Source organism: Staurois parvus, unplaced genomic scaffold, assembly GCF_062004578.1.
Source record: "Staurois parvus isolate SC_StPar_1 unplaced genomic scaffold, SC_StPar_1.0 ptg000264l, whole genome shotgun sequence".
NCBI lineage: Eukaryota > Metazoa > Chordata > Amphibia > Anura > Ranidae > Staurois > Staurois parvus.
The window spans coordinates 11,171,964-11,187,018 of NW_028318060.1; the positions used below are offsets into that span (position 1 = coordinate 11,171,964).

The 15,055-nt window shown below is 42.7% G+C and overlaps 1 protein-coding gene across 1 annotated transcript in view; it reads right to left on the bottom strand.

The window, feature by feature from the left end:
* The window catches only part of CDC50A (cell division cycle 50 P4-ATPase accessory subunit A), a 36,047-nt gene extending 21,851 nt beyond the window's left edge, over positions 1–14,196 (bottom strand). The window contains exon 1 of the mRNA XM_089681392.1: positions 13,835–14,196. Coding sequence (XP_089537518.1) covers positions 13,835–14,068 — 234 coding nt within the window. The 5' untranslated portion in view covers positions 14,069–14,196. The remainder of the gene's footprint in view (positions 1–13,834) is intronic.
* Positions 14,197–15,055: the final 859 nt, after the last annotated feature.

Genomic DNA, 15,055 nt, shown 5'->3' on the forward strand with positions numbered 1-15,055 from the left:
TGTGGGTGCGGAAACAGTTATGATACCCACAAGTGTGAACCTAGCCAAGTATTTACTCAGACCAGTAAAAGGAAAAATATTTTCATCTTGTACTAGTTGAATGGCTTGTGTTATTTCGTTCAAGAAACTTGGCATCAGTTACCAGTTAGTTTTGGTATAAAATCTCTGTGACCAATAATAGATCCTCTTTTTTTCACCAGTAGGAACATGAACATGTACCAGTTAGTTTTGGTACCAGTTAGATTTGGTATAAAAAAAAAAAAAAAAACTTGCCTGCATTTTTTCTGAGTTATCTTTCTTTTTTTCCCAATAATCTTTTAGAAAGGACCTTGATGAGAATATCAGTTTAGGGGGGCTAAAGAAAGCATAAATGTGGAAACGATGATTTGTAAAAGGTGTTAAAATAGCAGTGATCTCTAGCAGTCTCGTGCGATGTGTCTTCAAGTCTATGACTGTCCCTGAAGTAGGTCCCTAGTCTCCAACAACCTTTTGCAGAATTACATTTACTGATTATTATACGCAGCCCCTTGTTAATGTCAGGGGGCCACACTTAGAAGTAGAGCTTTTTTTCCCCCCATTTATAGTTACCTAGGTGGATGCAGCATCGCTCCGGAGCTGCATCTGTCCACCGTCGACTCTAAGGGTGATAACTCAGCAATCACATGACTACTGATCACTGAGTTCTCTCTGTTCTGCAAAGGGAGCGGTGACTGTCAGTCACTGCTGTCTGCTCTGCCCCTCCCTCCTCCCCCCAGTGCTCACTGGAGTGCTGGGTTGTGGGGGGGAGGGAGCAGCTGGCTCAGGTTCTCATTGCTTTGCTGACTTTGAAGTCAGGATCTTTCCCCAGCCTGGACCGGACTTCAGCTCGCTGTCAGCTGAAAAAGGGTCACAGGAGTGCAGAACAAACTGCACTCCTGTGATCCAGAAGTCCAGTACAGCCAAAACAGCTTTAGCTGTACTTCTCCTTCTAGGTTCCTTATATTAAGAAAAGTCATCACTACTGGTGTGGTAACTTGAACATCGGCTAAATATCCCAACCAATATTTCAGAAACCTTAAAAAGGAAGTCAAAGAAGCATTTTACATGTATTTATAATAGCTGAAGGCTCACATACATGAACACCATAAGGTCTCATGTACACTGGACAATATAAAAACACTAGTAGTGCTAGCTGTAGAATGCCACTTTAAAAAAATCGAGTTTTGTCGTATTTAGTGTTTCTGCATTAGTGCTTTGCATTAGCGTTTTTAGCAAAACTATATTCCCACAAAAGCTTGAGGCCGCGAATAGCCACATCCTGCAGCGTTAGAGCGTTTTTACAGCTGAAAACACCTCTTCAAACACAGTAGCTCTGGGTTTTTTGTCCAGCCTAAAACCACTCCTGCCAAAAACCGCTGATAAATGCATGGACACATATGATAACATGCTGGGGACTTTACTGGCTGTAGAAAAAAAACACTGCCTGATGCCCAATACAACAGCTGTAAAAAACACCCAGTGTACATGAAGCCTTATTGCTGCTGCAAATTGTTTTTTCAATGTGGAAGCAAGTAACCACTTGGGGGCTCATCAGTCAATTTATATATGCAAAGTCAGTGTGAAACTAAAATGAGGGAAAAAAAACTTGCTAACTATATAATTTTAGATTCTGTCATCACTCACTACTCTGGTAAAAAGAAATGTTTAGCCAAAGATTTCCTGATGCATGTTTTTGATCTAAGCTTTGATGTGATAAAAATAAGCAGCTATGGAAATTCCTGACTACTCATGGAAGAATTAGAAAATATCAGTTAAGATAAAAACATTACCAAAACAGATATGTGCACTACAGTTTTTGTTTTTTCCCCATGGGACTCACAGGCAAGTATATATATATATATATATATATATATATATATATATATATATATATATATATATATATATATATATATATATAGATATAGATATATATATATATATATAGATAGATAGAGAGAGTTAAATGCCATACAATATTTTAAATTAGGGTTTTAATCACACAGTTATCTGTGTATCCCATGCATGGGTGTCTTTTCCTGGGACAGGAATGCACAGGTGCTGTGTGCATCCTCCAAGTCCCCTATTGTGATTTATTGGAACATGCAGCTGCAGACACACAGCCACTGTGTCCCAATATGATGTGCGGGTGGGAGCTCCTGAACATACCCAGTGCATTATCACACAACCACTGACCGCTCAGTTCTCGGTCTGCTTCAAGTTGAACACTGGTGACAGTCATCTCTCGCTGCTCTGCTTCTTCAGGGCTCACTAAAGCATCAGGCTGGGAAGAAGGCAGATGCATACTGAAAGGCGAATCCAGCTGTCAGTCAGGTGGATCCCGGCAAGATTTTCAGGATCTTTACAGATACTGGCTCGGCTCTGTCCCACCAGCTGACAGAAGGCAATAGCTTAAAGGTGATCTTCAGGTATAGAAGTTTAAAGTATAAATGTGTGAGTTAGCGAGCGCACCATATAAAGCTGCTAATGCACAAAAAGGAACCACAAAACCTTTCTAGGAATATAACATAAAAATGGAGTGTGCAGCGCTATACAGATAAACACACTGTCATAAATACGACAAAAATATGACAAAAAGTAGAAACAGGTCCTATAAACTGAATGGTAAACAGTCCGAGGTAATATATCAGTCCAAATAGGTATATTCCAGTGATGGAATATACCTCTGGTTGGAGAGCTGGTCTGTTGGACCCTGAGATGCCGTGCTGCTGGTTGGAGATCTGGTCGTAAGCCTGTGCAGGACAACTACGCCTCCTCCTTTGTCCGCCCAGGCTGAAGGATTTGTGAAATAGGTCCAGACCATCATCCCTGGCAGCCGTCACCTCATTAACCACCAGAGGATACCTTTATCATTGGGCTGTACCTTCACGGGACCTCCGGCTACATGGAATTTCTATGTGCACATTAAATTGCACTTCCGGTGAGTGGGCAATTTTTCTACACCTTCATGTTAGGATGCTGGAATATACCCATTTGGATTGAAGTCATATATACTCCATCACTGGAATATACCTATTTAGACTGATATATTACCTCGGACTGTTTACCATTCAGTTTATAGGACCTGTTTCTACTTTTTGTCATATTTTTGTCATATTTATGACAGTGTGTTTACAGGTATAGATGTTTATTACATAGCTTGTAAGACACAGACAGCTTGGAAGGCATTCAGACATTGTTGGAGATTATTAATATTGTAAAAATATTGTTGTAAATCATGAATATTAGCCTCAATCCCTATGCATATACAACTTTGCCTTGGAATAGTAAAATAAGGATTTCTGGAAGGCGAACGCTCTTTTGGCACATATCGGATTCCTAATGCCACCACATAATCATTACAAGAGCTGCATAGACTATAATTACTGCTGAACAGATCCTATAGTGCTGTGTCACAGCAGACTAATTACTTTTTTTTTTTTTTTTTTTAAAGGCATATCTCTTGCCACGTTAGAATGCAAAATCATCCACGCAATCATTACTATAACTGCACAGACTGTAATTATTATAGCACGGTGTCATAGCACAATCCAAAAATATTCTCTAGTGGAAATTCAGGTTAACAAGAAAGGAAATCTTCTAAAAAGGCATTAAAAATTCAATATGTTTGCCTGCTCTGTGTACTGGTTCAGAGTGGACCTAAACCTACTCTTCTGGGGTCCCCTGCCGGCACAGTTGGCTCCTCTTCCCTTCCAAGTGTTCCCAAGCCTCTTGCTATTGGAGCACTCATGCGGAATTTGAGTGACGATAGCAAGAGCCAATTGCTCCCGTTGCTCTTACTGAGTACTCTAAAGAGAGAGTGAGAGAAGCGCTGGATTGAGATCGGGCCTAGGTAAGTATTTGAGTAAGGAGACATGAAATGTTAACCTTAATGCAGAGAACACATTAAGATAAACATTTAGCCTTTACAAGCTCTTAAAAGAAAAAAAAAAAAAAAAAAAGCATAGCAAACCACTGAAAATAAGTGGTTAGCACTTCCGCCTAGCAGTACTAGGGTCATCGATTCGAATCACAACCACGACACTACCTGCCTGGAGTTTGCATGTTCTTCTTGTGCCTGCGTGGGTTTCCTCCGGGTACTCAGTTTTCCTTCTAGACATGCTGGTAGGTTAATTGGCTCCTGTCTAAATTGTCCCTAGTATGTGTATGTATGAATGTGAGATAGGGACCTTAGATTGTACACCCCTTGAGGGTTAGGGACTAATGTGAATGTACGATATATATGTAAAGTGCTGCGTAAATTACAAGTTTATATAAGTACCTGTACGTTATCTAGTACCTTTTGAAGGGATTTATTTTTGTCTCATCCTTTTTGGCACCTGGAACATATATTAAAGGTCAACCTTTGAGGGGGAATTAGGAGTGTGCTACATTATGAATCTGTGATGCAGTACATCTGCTTAAGATTTTCATAGACCTTGGATGACATTTTCTCTCCTGACTTGAGAGTTTTTAGCCAGGTAAGATCATGACTTAGCAGTATTTCTCAACAGCTTTTCAGTCAAGGTGCCCTTTAGAATTGTGCACAATCCTAGGGCATGCAGATCCGACTGTACAGGGTTTGACTACCGTCACCAAGCCACAACTTCTGCTGCCAGGACAGGAGCAGTATGGGGACAGTAATCAACTCCTGTACATTCATATCTGAGAGTGATCCTGTGTTAACTCCTGTACACAAAGAGGAGGGAGACAGCCCAGCCCACGCCTCCTCTGGGCTCTCTCCTCTTTTCTGCTGGTATTTGTATTAAAGTCAGCAAACCAGAATGCTGTGTGGACCGCCTGACATGTATGTTGCAGCCAATGACGTTATGACATCCACTTGCCTCGGCACCCCTGAAGACTCTTCATACCTGTTTGAGAAACACTGACCTAAAAAAAGATCAACTTCTGTGGAACGGACATGCTGAAAAACCTTTGCCGATCAATGACTGTATCCAATGATCAGTGTATTCTAACAGCAGAGGGAGCCATTGTCAGAATACAATGTCATGGCGGGGGGAAATTCCTCCATCCACCTCAGTTGCCTGCTGAAGGAAAAAAACTACTTATCTATGCCCAGCTCAAAGGCTCTCACACACGGATGCCTAAAAACACAATGTTTGAAATCATTCAGGTGGTTTTTATCTTTATTTTTACTAATCTAAATACAGCCCATTGCTTTTAATAGGCTAGGCATGTACTGTAAACTTGCACTGCATTTAGATCAGTTAAGAAAAAAAAATCTGCATTGCCAGACAGTATTTTATATGAGTACCACACAACCCAAGAAAAGGTAAAAGAATTTTTACGCTTTTATTTTTATTATAAAGCTCATCCTGGTGTTTTTACCCTAGGTTCACATATGTGCGGGTGGTGCCGCTGCGGATCCGCACGAAATCCATGCAGCCGCACCACCCGCACAGAGAAATGCAGACCCGCGGGCGAGTGCCATTGGCACGTCGTCCGCACTGGAAAATGCAAATTGTACTGGGAACGGTGGTTCCGATGCGTGCTGTGTTTTCCAAAGAAGTGCAGGGACTTCATCCCTGCATGTCACGGGCACAGGAGTCCATTCAAATGAGCGGGCTCTAGTGCCTGTGCAAAACGCGGCCCGCACAGCCGCATATATGTGAACCAGGTGTGACACAGGAATTTTCTGCTCATACATCAGTACCATGTGAAAATCCCCTTATAATGATTAGCCACCTGCTACTACTCATAACCATGTGGCTCCCTACAAAATTACAACGTTGTAGTCTGATCATTGAGGATGAAAACATGAAGGAATTGCTGACTCTTGCCCTTTACTAACACTACCTAGACCAGTGTTTCTCAAACTTTTTTCAGTCAAGGCACCCTTTAAAACTATGGGCAGTCCCAAGGCACCCTTTAAAATTATGGACAGTCTTAAGGCACCCCATTCTAAAATGTGATGCCTCTAGACTGGCCATAATTTTAAAAGCACTCCATTCTAAAACGTGAAAAACTAATAGTTTTATATAACGCAGCAATATCCACACATGTAGGACACCCAACATTAGAGGTGATTTATTCTTTCAAAGCAAATACACTTTTGCACACTGGTACTGACTAGTATTCCAATGTTTCTCTTCCCCCTCAGTTTTTATCCATCACTGAGCTAACGTGACCCCAGCACTGATGGAAAGGGGCAGGTGAGTGACAAATAAGGATGCTGTGCAGGCAGCCAACATCCTCCTTATCAACCGATGTCATTGGTTGTCAGGACGTCGGCGGCTAGAAGGTCCTAAAGGTGCACAATGAAAACCTGTGGCTTTGTTTAATTAAAAGGCTGGCTTGTTCCACCTGCTGTCTTCTATACAAGTTTTGGGCAATTTTTAGACAATTTGCCAAGGCACCCCTGAAGAAACCTTAAGGCCCCCTGGTTGAGAAAGGCTGACCTAGACAAAGTCACTTCACTGAAGCTCCAGAACTGCTTTGTATTGCAAAAAAAGATGAAGCTCTGAAAAACAACACTGCTATTGTATATTGGGAAATGTAAGGAATGTATTCAGGCAGACTACTATACCATGTGATGAGTGGAGGACAGCAGGAGGAACCAATAAGCACTCCAAAGGACCCATGAGACTGCCACACCTGAAAGTAACAGCCTCAAAAGAAACATCAACCCACTTCAGCTCCAGAAAATTTTACCCCTTCAAGACCAGGCCATTTTTTTTTACTATTCAGCACTGCGCTACTTTAACTGGCAATTGTGCTATTCACACAAATAGAGCTTTCTTTTGGTTGTATTCTTAATGTTTTATTATATTAACAAAAAAAAGCTGAAAATTTAATTTAAAAAAATCAATAGGCTCCATTTACAGGAGCAGATCGCATCTGATATTTAGGTGTCTGAACACATTTTACCTAAATATCGCACAGAATCCTGAAACTAGCAATTCAAAATACCATTTTGCGGTATTTACTGCAAAATGCTCAGTGAATACAACATGAATAGTCAATTCGCAAAAGGAAATAATTAAATGTATGCAGTAACTAAGTAGTGGTCCAGGCATGCAGTATTTCAGAAATGTAAAACTATAATAGGACATTTTAAGTAGTTTCTGCCTTTTTGGATCAACTTTCTCAACAGTAACACATAGAAACCTAAATATGGAAATTAGGGTTGATTTACTTAAAGAATAACTAAAGAAACTTTTTCAAACTTATGAACAGAGTGGAAGTGAACTAGAACAACTGTCAGGTTTTTATTGATGTCTGTGTCCCTGTTAGGGAAATTCACCCTACTTGTCCTGTTTATCATTGAAAGTGAAGTGAAATGAAAAGCCCACATTTGGGGTTGTTCCAAAAAAAAAGTAATATTAGTGGATATCTTCCAATGGGGACACAGATGGCAAAAAAAAAAAAAAAAAACTGACAGGGGTTATAACCCTCCCTTACTCTATCCAAAATGGAAAAAAAAAAGTTTCTACTTTATGGGCTAGTTCACACGAAATGCAGTCCCGTGCGTTTTTTTTCCTGCAACAAAAATGCATGCACAGTGTTTCCAATGTATTCCAATGGCCCTAATTCACACTAGTGCAGTCAGTTAGTTTCCGATGCAGAAAAAAAAAAAAAAGTAGAACATGCTGCATTTTTTCGGCACAGAACCATACCGGAACATAGCAAGCTGCATCAAAACAGCACCGGAACGGAGTGTGGTGTGAACTGTAAGCAAAACGTATCTGGAATGTAACCGGCGTTTTGTAGTGTGAACTGGCCCTTAGGCAAATAGACTGTGCAAATTGCTCCTGACCTTAGTACATGAGGTAAAGCTTCACTTTACAAAGAATACCCAATCACATGCAAGGAAAAAAAAAACTGCATTTTTTTGCTTGCACATGATTGGATGATGGAGGTCAACAGAGCAACCCTCATTTACTAAACCCTGGAACAATTTCACTCGCAAAGTGCTCACTCTATGTGCCTTTAGTAAATCAACCCCATTACATGTAGTAAAATATATTTATTTTTCCTGTCATTTCACCATACTTTTAGAAACGTGTTTTTTTGTGTACATACAGCATATACATCATTTGCTGCAAAAAAACTCCCAATCACTCCAAACATAAATACAATGTAAATGCGTATCATAATGGTAGAATTCTTTATTGGAACATATAGGTCATATACAGGGCCACTGTTAGATATCATGGGGCCATGTACAGCCTACCTGAAAGGGAGGGGCGCCCCGCCCCCCCACCACCAGTGAAGATATCAATTTGATAATTATGGTAAAAATACACTAAAAACTTTATTAATGTACACGATCCCAACAAAATTCCTGTTAAATCTACATGATAAAACTGTACTGAGTTAAGAAATAAAGCTGTGTGTGTAATTGAGGTCTTGGGGCTCATTCACATGGGTGCTGTGGCCTGTAAAGTGGGAATCAGTGGTTTGTTTTTGTGGCTATCGCCGTTTGCAGGCAACCTATGTTACACTATGGAATTGCTGCAGGTCATAATTTGACAAGCATATGGGTGCAGGTGTACAGCCCTGAACACAGACAGTGAGCATTTAGGGCCACTTCCCCACGCCTTCACACCTGTCAGATTATAACCTGTGTTCATACAGCTGCTGTGTCCCCATAGTGTAACAGGTGTCTCCCACCACATGAACAACCCACTCATTCATGCTGTACAGGCCAGAGGACCTGTGTGAATGGGGCATTTTTAAAAAAAAAATTTCCTGAGCACATTAATTTCAATGGGCTGCCTAATGTGTGGGAACATGCAAAAATACTGCAGGCATATTATTTTAAAAGTGTGTTGCACCTTACCACACAGTAGTGCGGTGCAGGGGCGGACTGACAACTCATGGGGCCCCCGGGCAATAGGGGATCATGGGGCCCGTGTCCTTGCCCAAACTCAAAAAAGCCTATGAAAAAGGTACCATGGGCATCTCATGGGGCCCCCTACTGACTCCGGGCCCTCGGACAGTGCCTCAGTTTCCAAATGGTCAGTCCGCCCCTGGTGCAGTGCCATGTGTTTTGGTGGTTGTGAATGCATCTGTGTTTACTAGATTTGTGGAGGTGCAATTAAGTATTCATGGTACCTGCGCACATCTGCAAACAACATTGTTTTTCTTTGCTGTGTAGTAAAATGCATTCTCTTGCATGCGTTTCTGCACCACAAATGGTGTGAACAAGTCCTAAGGGCCAGTTCACATTATAGAAACACAGTCTACATATGTTCCGGATGCGTTTTTGCAGGCATGATTTTTATGCGTTTTTAGCGTGTTCCAGTGCATTTTTTATGCATTCCAGTTCCAACTGAAACGCATGTAGTGTGAACTGGCCCTGAGGGCTGGTTCACACTATAGAAACAAAATCCAGATGCGTTTTTGCATGTGCATTTTTGGCACTTTCCGGTTTGTTTTTTACGTGTTCCAGTTCATTTTTCCCCCTCCTTTTCTTCATTTTAATTAGGGACATGTGTTTTCCAGTGCAGTTTGGATGCGTTTTACAGTACAGTTCTGTGCAGAAAAAATGCAGCATGTTCTACTTTTTTTTCTGCAACCGGAACGCACTGGAACTGCAAGCACTGATGTGAACTATGACACTGACAACCTTATAACCTACTTTCTGTGCATTTTGGATACAGAAAAAAAGCAACTGAAACGCATGTAGTGTGAACTGGCCCTAAAGGGTTTTATAGGTAAGGGAATGGGACTGACCAGGAATTGTGGAGGCAATCAGACTAGTGGTGAGATACAATCAGGAATCATATAATAATGCTAGATGTGAGCTGTAAGTGATAGGAAATGAGACATTAACTAGATCAGTAAATAGTTAAATAAAGAGTTGAGCAGTGATATATAGATTTGCAGAGGGATCCAGTGATGACAGTGGGGGGGGGGGGGGGGTCAATAAGGAAAGAGAGGTTTGTAGCCATGAACAGAAAGGGAACAGCAGTCTGGGGGAGAGGAGAGAAACAAAGTTGCAATTAACTACAGCTATAAACAGAAGGAAACTAGAAAGTGTCAAACTTGTGGAGCAGAGCTAACATCACAACACTGAGCCCTGTGTGATAGAATGACAGGAGGCTAACAATGGAATTTAGCAGCCGCAGATGGGCTTGTCAGCTGCCTGGGCCCCCCTCTGCAGGTGATGGGGTCAGGCCCCCCCTTATCATATACATAGTGGGGATACTTTACTTTTACACAATTATTTTTAGAGATATCTTCTCACTGGCATCATTGATCTTTTTTCTAGCTATCGATAAGAGGGTAATTCTTCCCAGTGACAAGAGTAAGGAGCATTCTTCCCACTGACACCGGATGTGACAGTGAGGACACACTCGGCATGAAATGCAGTGAGGCTTGAGCCGCACGTCACTTCCGGTTTCCTCAGACGTCACATCCGGTTGCTGGAACGCACAGCAGCCATGGGAATAGCAGTGGTATGAGGAAAGGGACCCCCCCTAGTTAGCCATTTGAGCTGGTGCTCCCTGTGGTACCAGCAATATGCGAGTGAATACTGTTCATTCCTCTTTGTATCGTTTTTTCAATAATATCTACTGCACTATGAATATTTCTCTGGGCTTTCTTCTGAGAATTGCTGGTAATGGAGGCGATGTTGTAATGGTGCTTGACTGGATGGGCTCTAAAGTACTCAGCAGAACTGGGCATCCCACCTAATACATACAAGACCTTGTCTAATACACTTGCTGGCCTCTCTGTTGGTCACAGTTTGGCTACATACGTTGGTGGAACGCAGTTGAAGTCACTCACTCTCACAACAATCTGGTGCTTGAGGATTATTTCTATTCACTATTTTGGACTATATCATTTTGGACGATATAATATTTATTACTTTCTTTACGTGTTGATTTTATGGAAATATTTCTTTGATTACGAAGTGTTATGGTGGTATATTTGGCTAGTGCAAACTTTCACTTATTTCACATTCAAGGGTTCCTCTGTGTTGAAAAGTTTGAAAAAGGCTGATTGAAAGTGTAACTAAAGACAAAACTCTATTTTTCATTTTGGATAGAGTAATGGAGGATTAGTTTGTCAGTTGGGGAGATTTACCTTCATGATAATGATAAACAGGACAAATAGAGAGGGTGAACCCCCTAACAGGGGTAGACAGCAATAAAAACCTAATAGGTGTTCTAATAGCTCTCCACTCTATCCAAAACTAAAAAAAAACAAAAAAACAAAAAAAGTGTTTCCTTTATACTTTAAGTAAATAAAAAATCTTTCTAAATGTCAAATATTAAGAGAAAATATGTCAAAAGTCACATATAAATACCCTTCTTCCACCAATAATTGATATGATTTTTTTAGACTATTTTCATTCAATATTTGATATTTAGAAAGATACTTTGTAATTAACTTAAAAGTTGTTTTTGATATACCACGTGTGTCCCATGAATTCCAGTCACATTTTTCTTTTGTATTAATACATACGCTGCAAGGACTGCACTGACTGAGTTGGCAAATTTCTATGGTTTAAACCATTTACCTAACTGACAGGGGTTCTAACGCTTCCCCACTGTATCCATCTCACTGGATATCGCATGAGTTAAACCACATGGTTTTATGAGATAAACACTGCATGCCTTATTTTAGTAGCATTTTCTGTGAATTGCAAACATTTTTTTTTTAAAAAACGCTAAGAGGTATTTTACTGCAAATTTTTTGTCATTGGACACAGCAGATCACCAAGTAAATAATGTTGCCGGTTATTGGCAGTACTTTGACAGCGTGAGGAAACTACAACTGTATTTACTCGGTTATCTGTTGTGTCATTGGACACAGCGGATCACGTGGTAAAAGGCCACTGCGGTTGGTCTTTTACCTCAGCATGTGATCAGCTGTGTCTGGATCGTTTGATGAAATGAAAATGATCGCCCTACAGAGGACTGAATTCAAGGACACCCTGGAAATTAAAGTGAAAAAAATTATGCAGAAGGCTAGTCCATTTTGCTGAAATTCATTGCAGCAACTCAAAATGGTACTCAGTAGTTTGTATGGCCACCACGTGCTTGTATGCATGTCTGACAACGTCGGGGCATGCTACTAATGAGACAACGGATGGTGTCCTGGAGTATTTCCTCCCAGATCTGGACCAGGACATCCCAATACCTAATGGCAGTCAGGGTGCCATTGTCTAGCCTGTAGAGGTCTGTGCATCCCTCCATGGATATGCCTCCCCAGACCATCACTGACCCACCACCAAAACGGTCATGCTGAGCAATGTTACAGGCAGCATAACAATCTCCACGGCTTCTCCAGACCCTTTCATGTCTGTCACATGTGCTCAGGGTGAACCTGTTCTCATCTGTGAAAAGCTAATGGTGCCAGTGGCAGACCTGCAAATTCCGGTGTTTTCACTGGCAAATGCCAACTGAGCTCCATGGTGCTGGGCAGTGAGCACAGGGCCCACTAGAGGATGTCAGGCCCTCACACCGCCCTCATGAAGTCTGTTTCTGATTGTTTGGTCAAAGACATTCACACCAGTGGCCTGCTGGAGGTCATTTTGTAGGGCTCTGGCAGTGCTCATCCTGCTCCTCGTTGTACAAAAGAGCAGATACCAGTTCTGATGATGGGTTAAGGACCTTCTACAACCCTGTCCAGCTCTCCTAGAGTAACTGTCTGACTCCTGGAATATCCTCCATGCTCTAGAAACTGTGCTGACACAGCAAACCTTCTGGCAATGGTATGTATGGATGTGCCATCCTGGAGGAGTTGGACTGCCTGTGCAACCTCTGTAGGGTCCAAGTATCGCTTCATGCTATCAGTAGTGACACTGACCCTAGCCAAATGCAAAACTGGTGAAAAACAGTCAGAAAAGATGAGTAGGGAAAAAAAATGTCAGTGACCTCCACCTGTAAAAACCATTCCTGTTTTGGGGGCCGTCTCATTGTTGCCCATCGAGTGCACCTGTTAATTTCATTAACACCAAGGCAGCTGAAACTGATTAACAACCCCCTCTGCTACTTAACTTACCAGATCAATATCCCAGGAGTTTGACTTGATGCTATACTCTGATTAAAAAGTGTTCCTTTCATTTTTTTGAGCAGTGTGTATATGGCTACAAGTACGCTTACAATAAAGATAGAGTATACACATAAAGAAATTGCTAAGCGGCTGAATTTCGGTCCGTGTCTATTGCTCTCTGTCCACCAGAAGCTAATCATTAGATTGGTTTCTGTTGAATGGTCCTGCTGGAAAACCAGCATTCAATTAGCGCAATGGCCGCAGCGCTGATCTGTGTATTCTGACAGGGCTGGAGTCCCTGCTGTCAGAATACAACCGCACAGTTGGGGAGATCCTCGCTCATTGTTTACATGGATGCAAGGATCTGCGTGTTGTATTACTTTAGCACAGTGTGCCCACACACCTCCACAACACAGTGGTGTGAACCGGGCACACAGGAGACATTTTGCTTTCTAAAAGTGGCATAGCATGAGCCATATTTATGTACACGTTCTAGACAGGTAAATGAATTTGGCACCCAAGGCGCCACTTTTAAAACACATAAAAGACACTTTCACAAAATCTGCCTGTGCCAGTCGCTACAAAGTCCAGGGATTGTGCGTGTTTCCAAACATGGTCAGATCCCGTGAAGATTCCATCAGATTGGTATGTGAATGGCCACCATTAGGAGGACTGGGCGGTGACCCAGGAAGTGACACCCTGGTGGCCATATTCTCCTGGAGTCACCCAACAGGCTTCAGAGCCGACCTTATCACCCTTCCCAATACAAGGCAAGACCCAGGGAATAGGAGCACAGGTAGAAAGCAGCCATCACACATAATGCTCATCCAGATTCAAGATCTCTCACCTCGAACTCCCGGATGTTGTTGGAGGTGACAAAGATCCCGATTCCGATGGGGATGAAAATAATCCCGATGACGAAGAAGGCCGGCAGGACGGTGCCAGCAGTGAGGATGGGCTGCCAAGCCGGAAGGCGCTGCTGCTTGAAGGCCGTGTTATCCGGCTTCTTACTCTTGGCGGCCACTCCAGGGCCCACACCAGAGTGAGGGTGCCCGTCCTCCTCCTTGTAGTTCATCGCCATGGAGGGCTGTGTGTACTACGACCACTTGCCACAGTCCACTCACTGCCGACAAAACACAACAAACCTGCCCGGCCACCACCTCCTCTACGTCACCGCCGGCAGAGCCTCAATGCGGAAGAAGGGCACCTCAGCGCGCATGCGCCCCCAGCTAGGCGCTCATTGGAGGAAGTCGAGCAAGCGCACTTGTCTTTAGCCGGGATGGTCTGCAGTAGTCTAGATGTATTTTTTTATTTGTTTCTTTTCCCGTAGTTGGCCAGCAAGTATAACATTCCGATGGTTTAGCCTTTTGTTCCCCCAAACAGAAAAGAGTCTCGTTGTAAGTGAATAAAACGTTCACTAGGCTGAAGTAAAACTTAAAGTGCTAATAATCTCTTGTATTTTATTTTTACCTACAGGTATACTTAGAATGAGGCTTACCTGCAGGTAAAATGACCATCTCTGAAACATGCACCGTTTAGGAGATATTCTAGTGAGCAGCAGCTGCTGACGTCATCGGGGCATGCGCTGATAGAAAGAACAGCGTAGCCGGGCTGTTCTTTCAGAGCTGTGTTCTGCGGAAGTGACGTCATCGGGGCATGCGCTGATAGAACAGCGTAGCCGGGCTGTTCCTTCAGAGCTGTGTTCTGCGGAAGTGACGTCATCGGGGCATGCGCTGAAAGAACAGCGTAGCCGGGCTGTTCCTTCAGAGCTGTGTTCTGCGGAAGTGACGTCATCGGGGCATGCGCTGAAAGAACAGCGTAGCCGGGCTGTTCCTTCAGAGCTGTGTTCTGCGGAAGTGACGTCATCGGGGCATGCGCTGATAGAACAGCGTAGCCGGGCTGTTCCTTCAGAGCTGTGTTCTGCGGAAGTGACGTCATCGGGGCATGCGCTGAAAGAACAGCGTAGCCGGGCTGTTCCTTCAGAGCTGTGTTCTGCGGAAGTGACGTCATCGGGGCATGCGCTGATAGAACAGCGTAGCCGGGCTGTTCCTTCAGAGCTGTGTTCTGC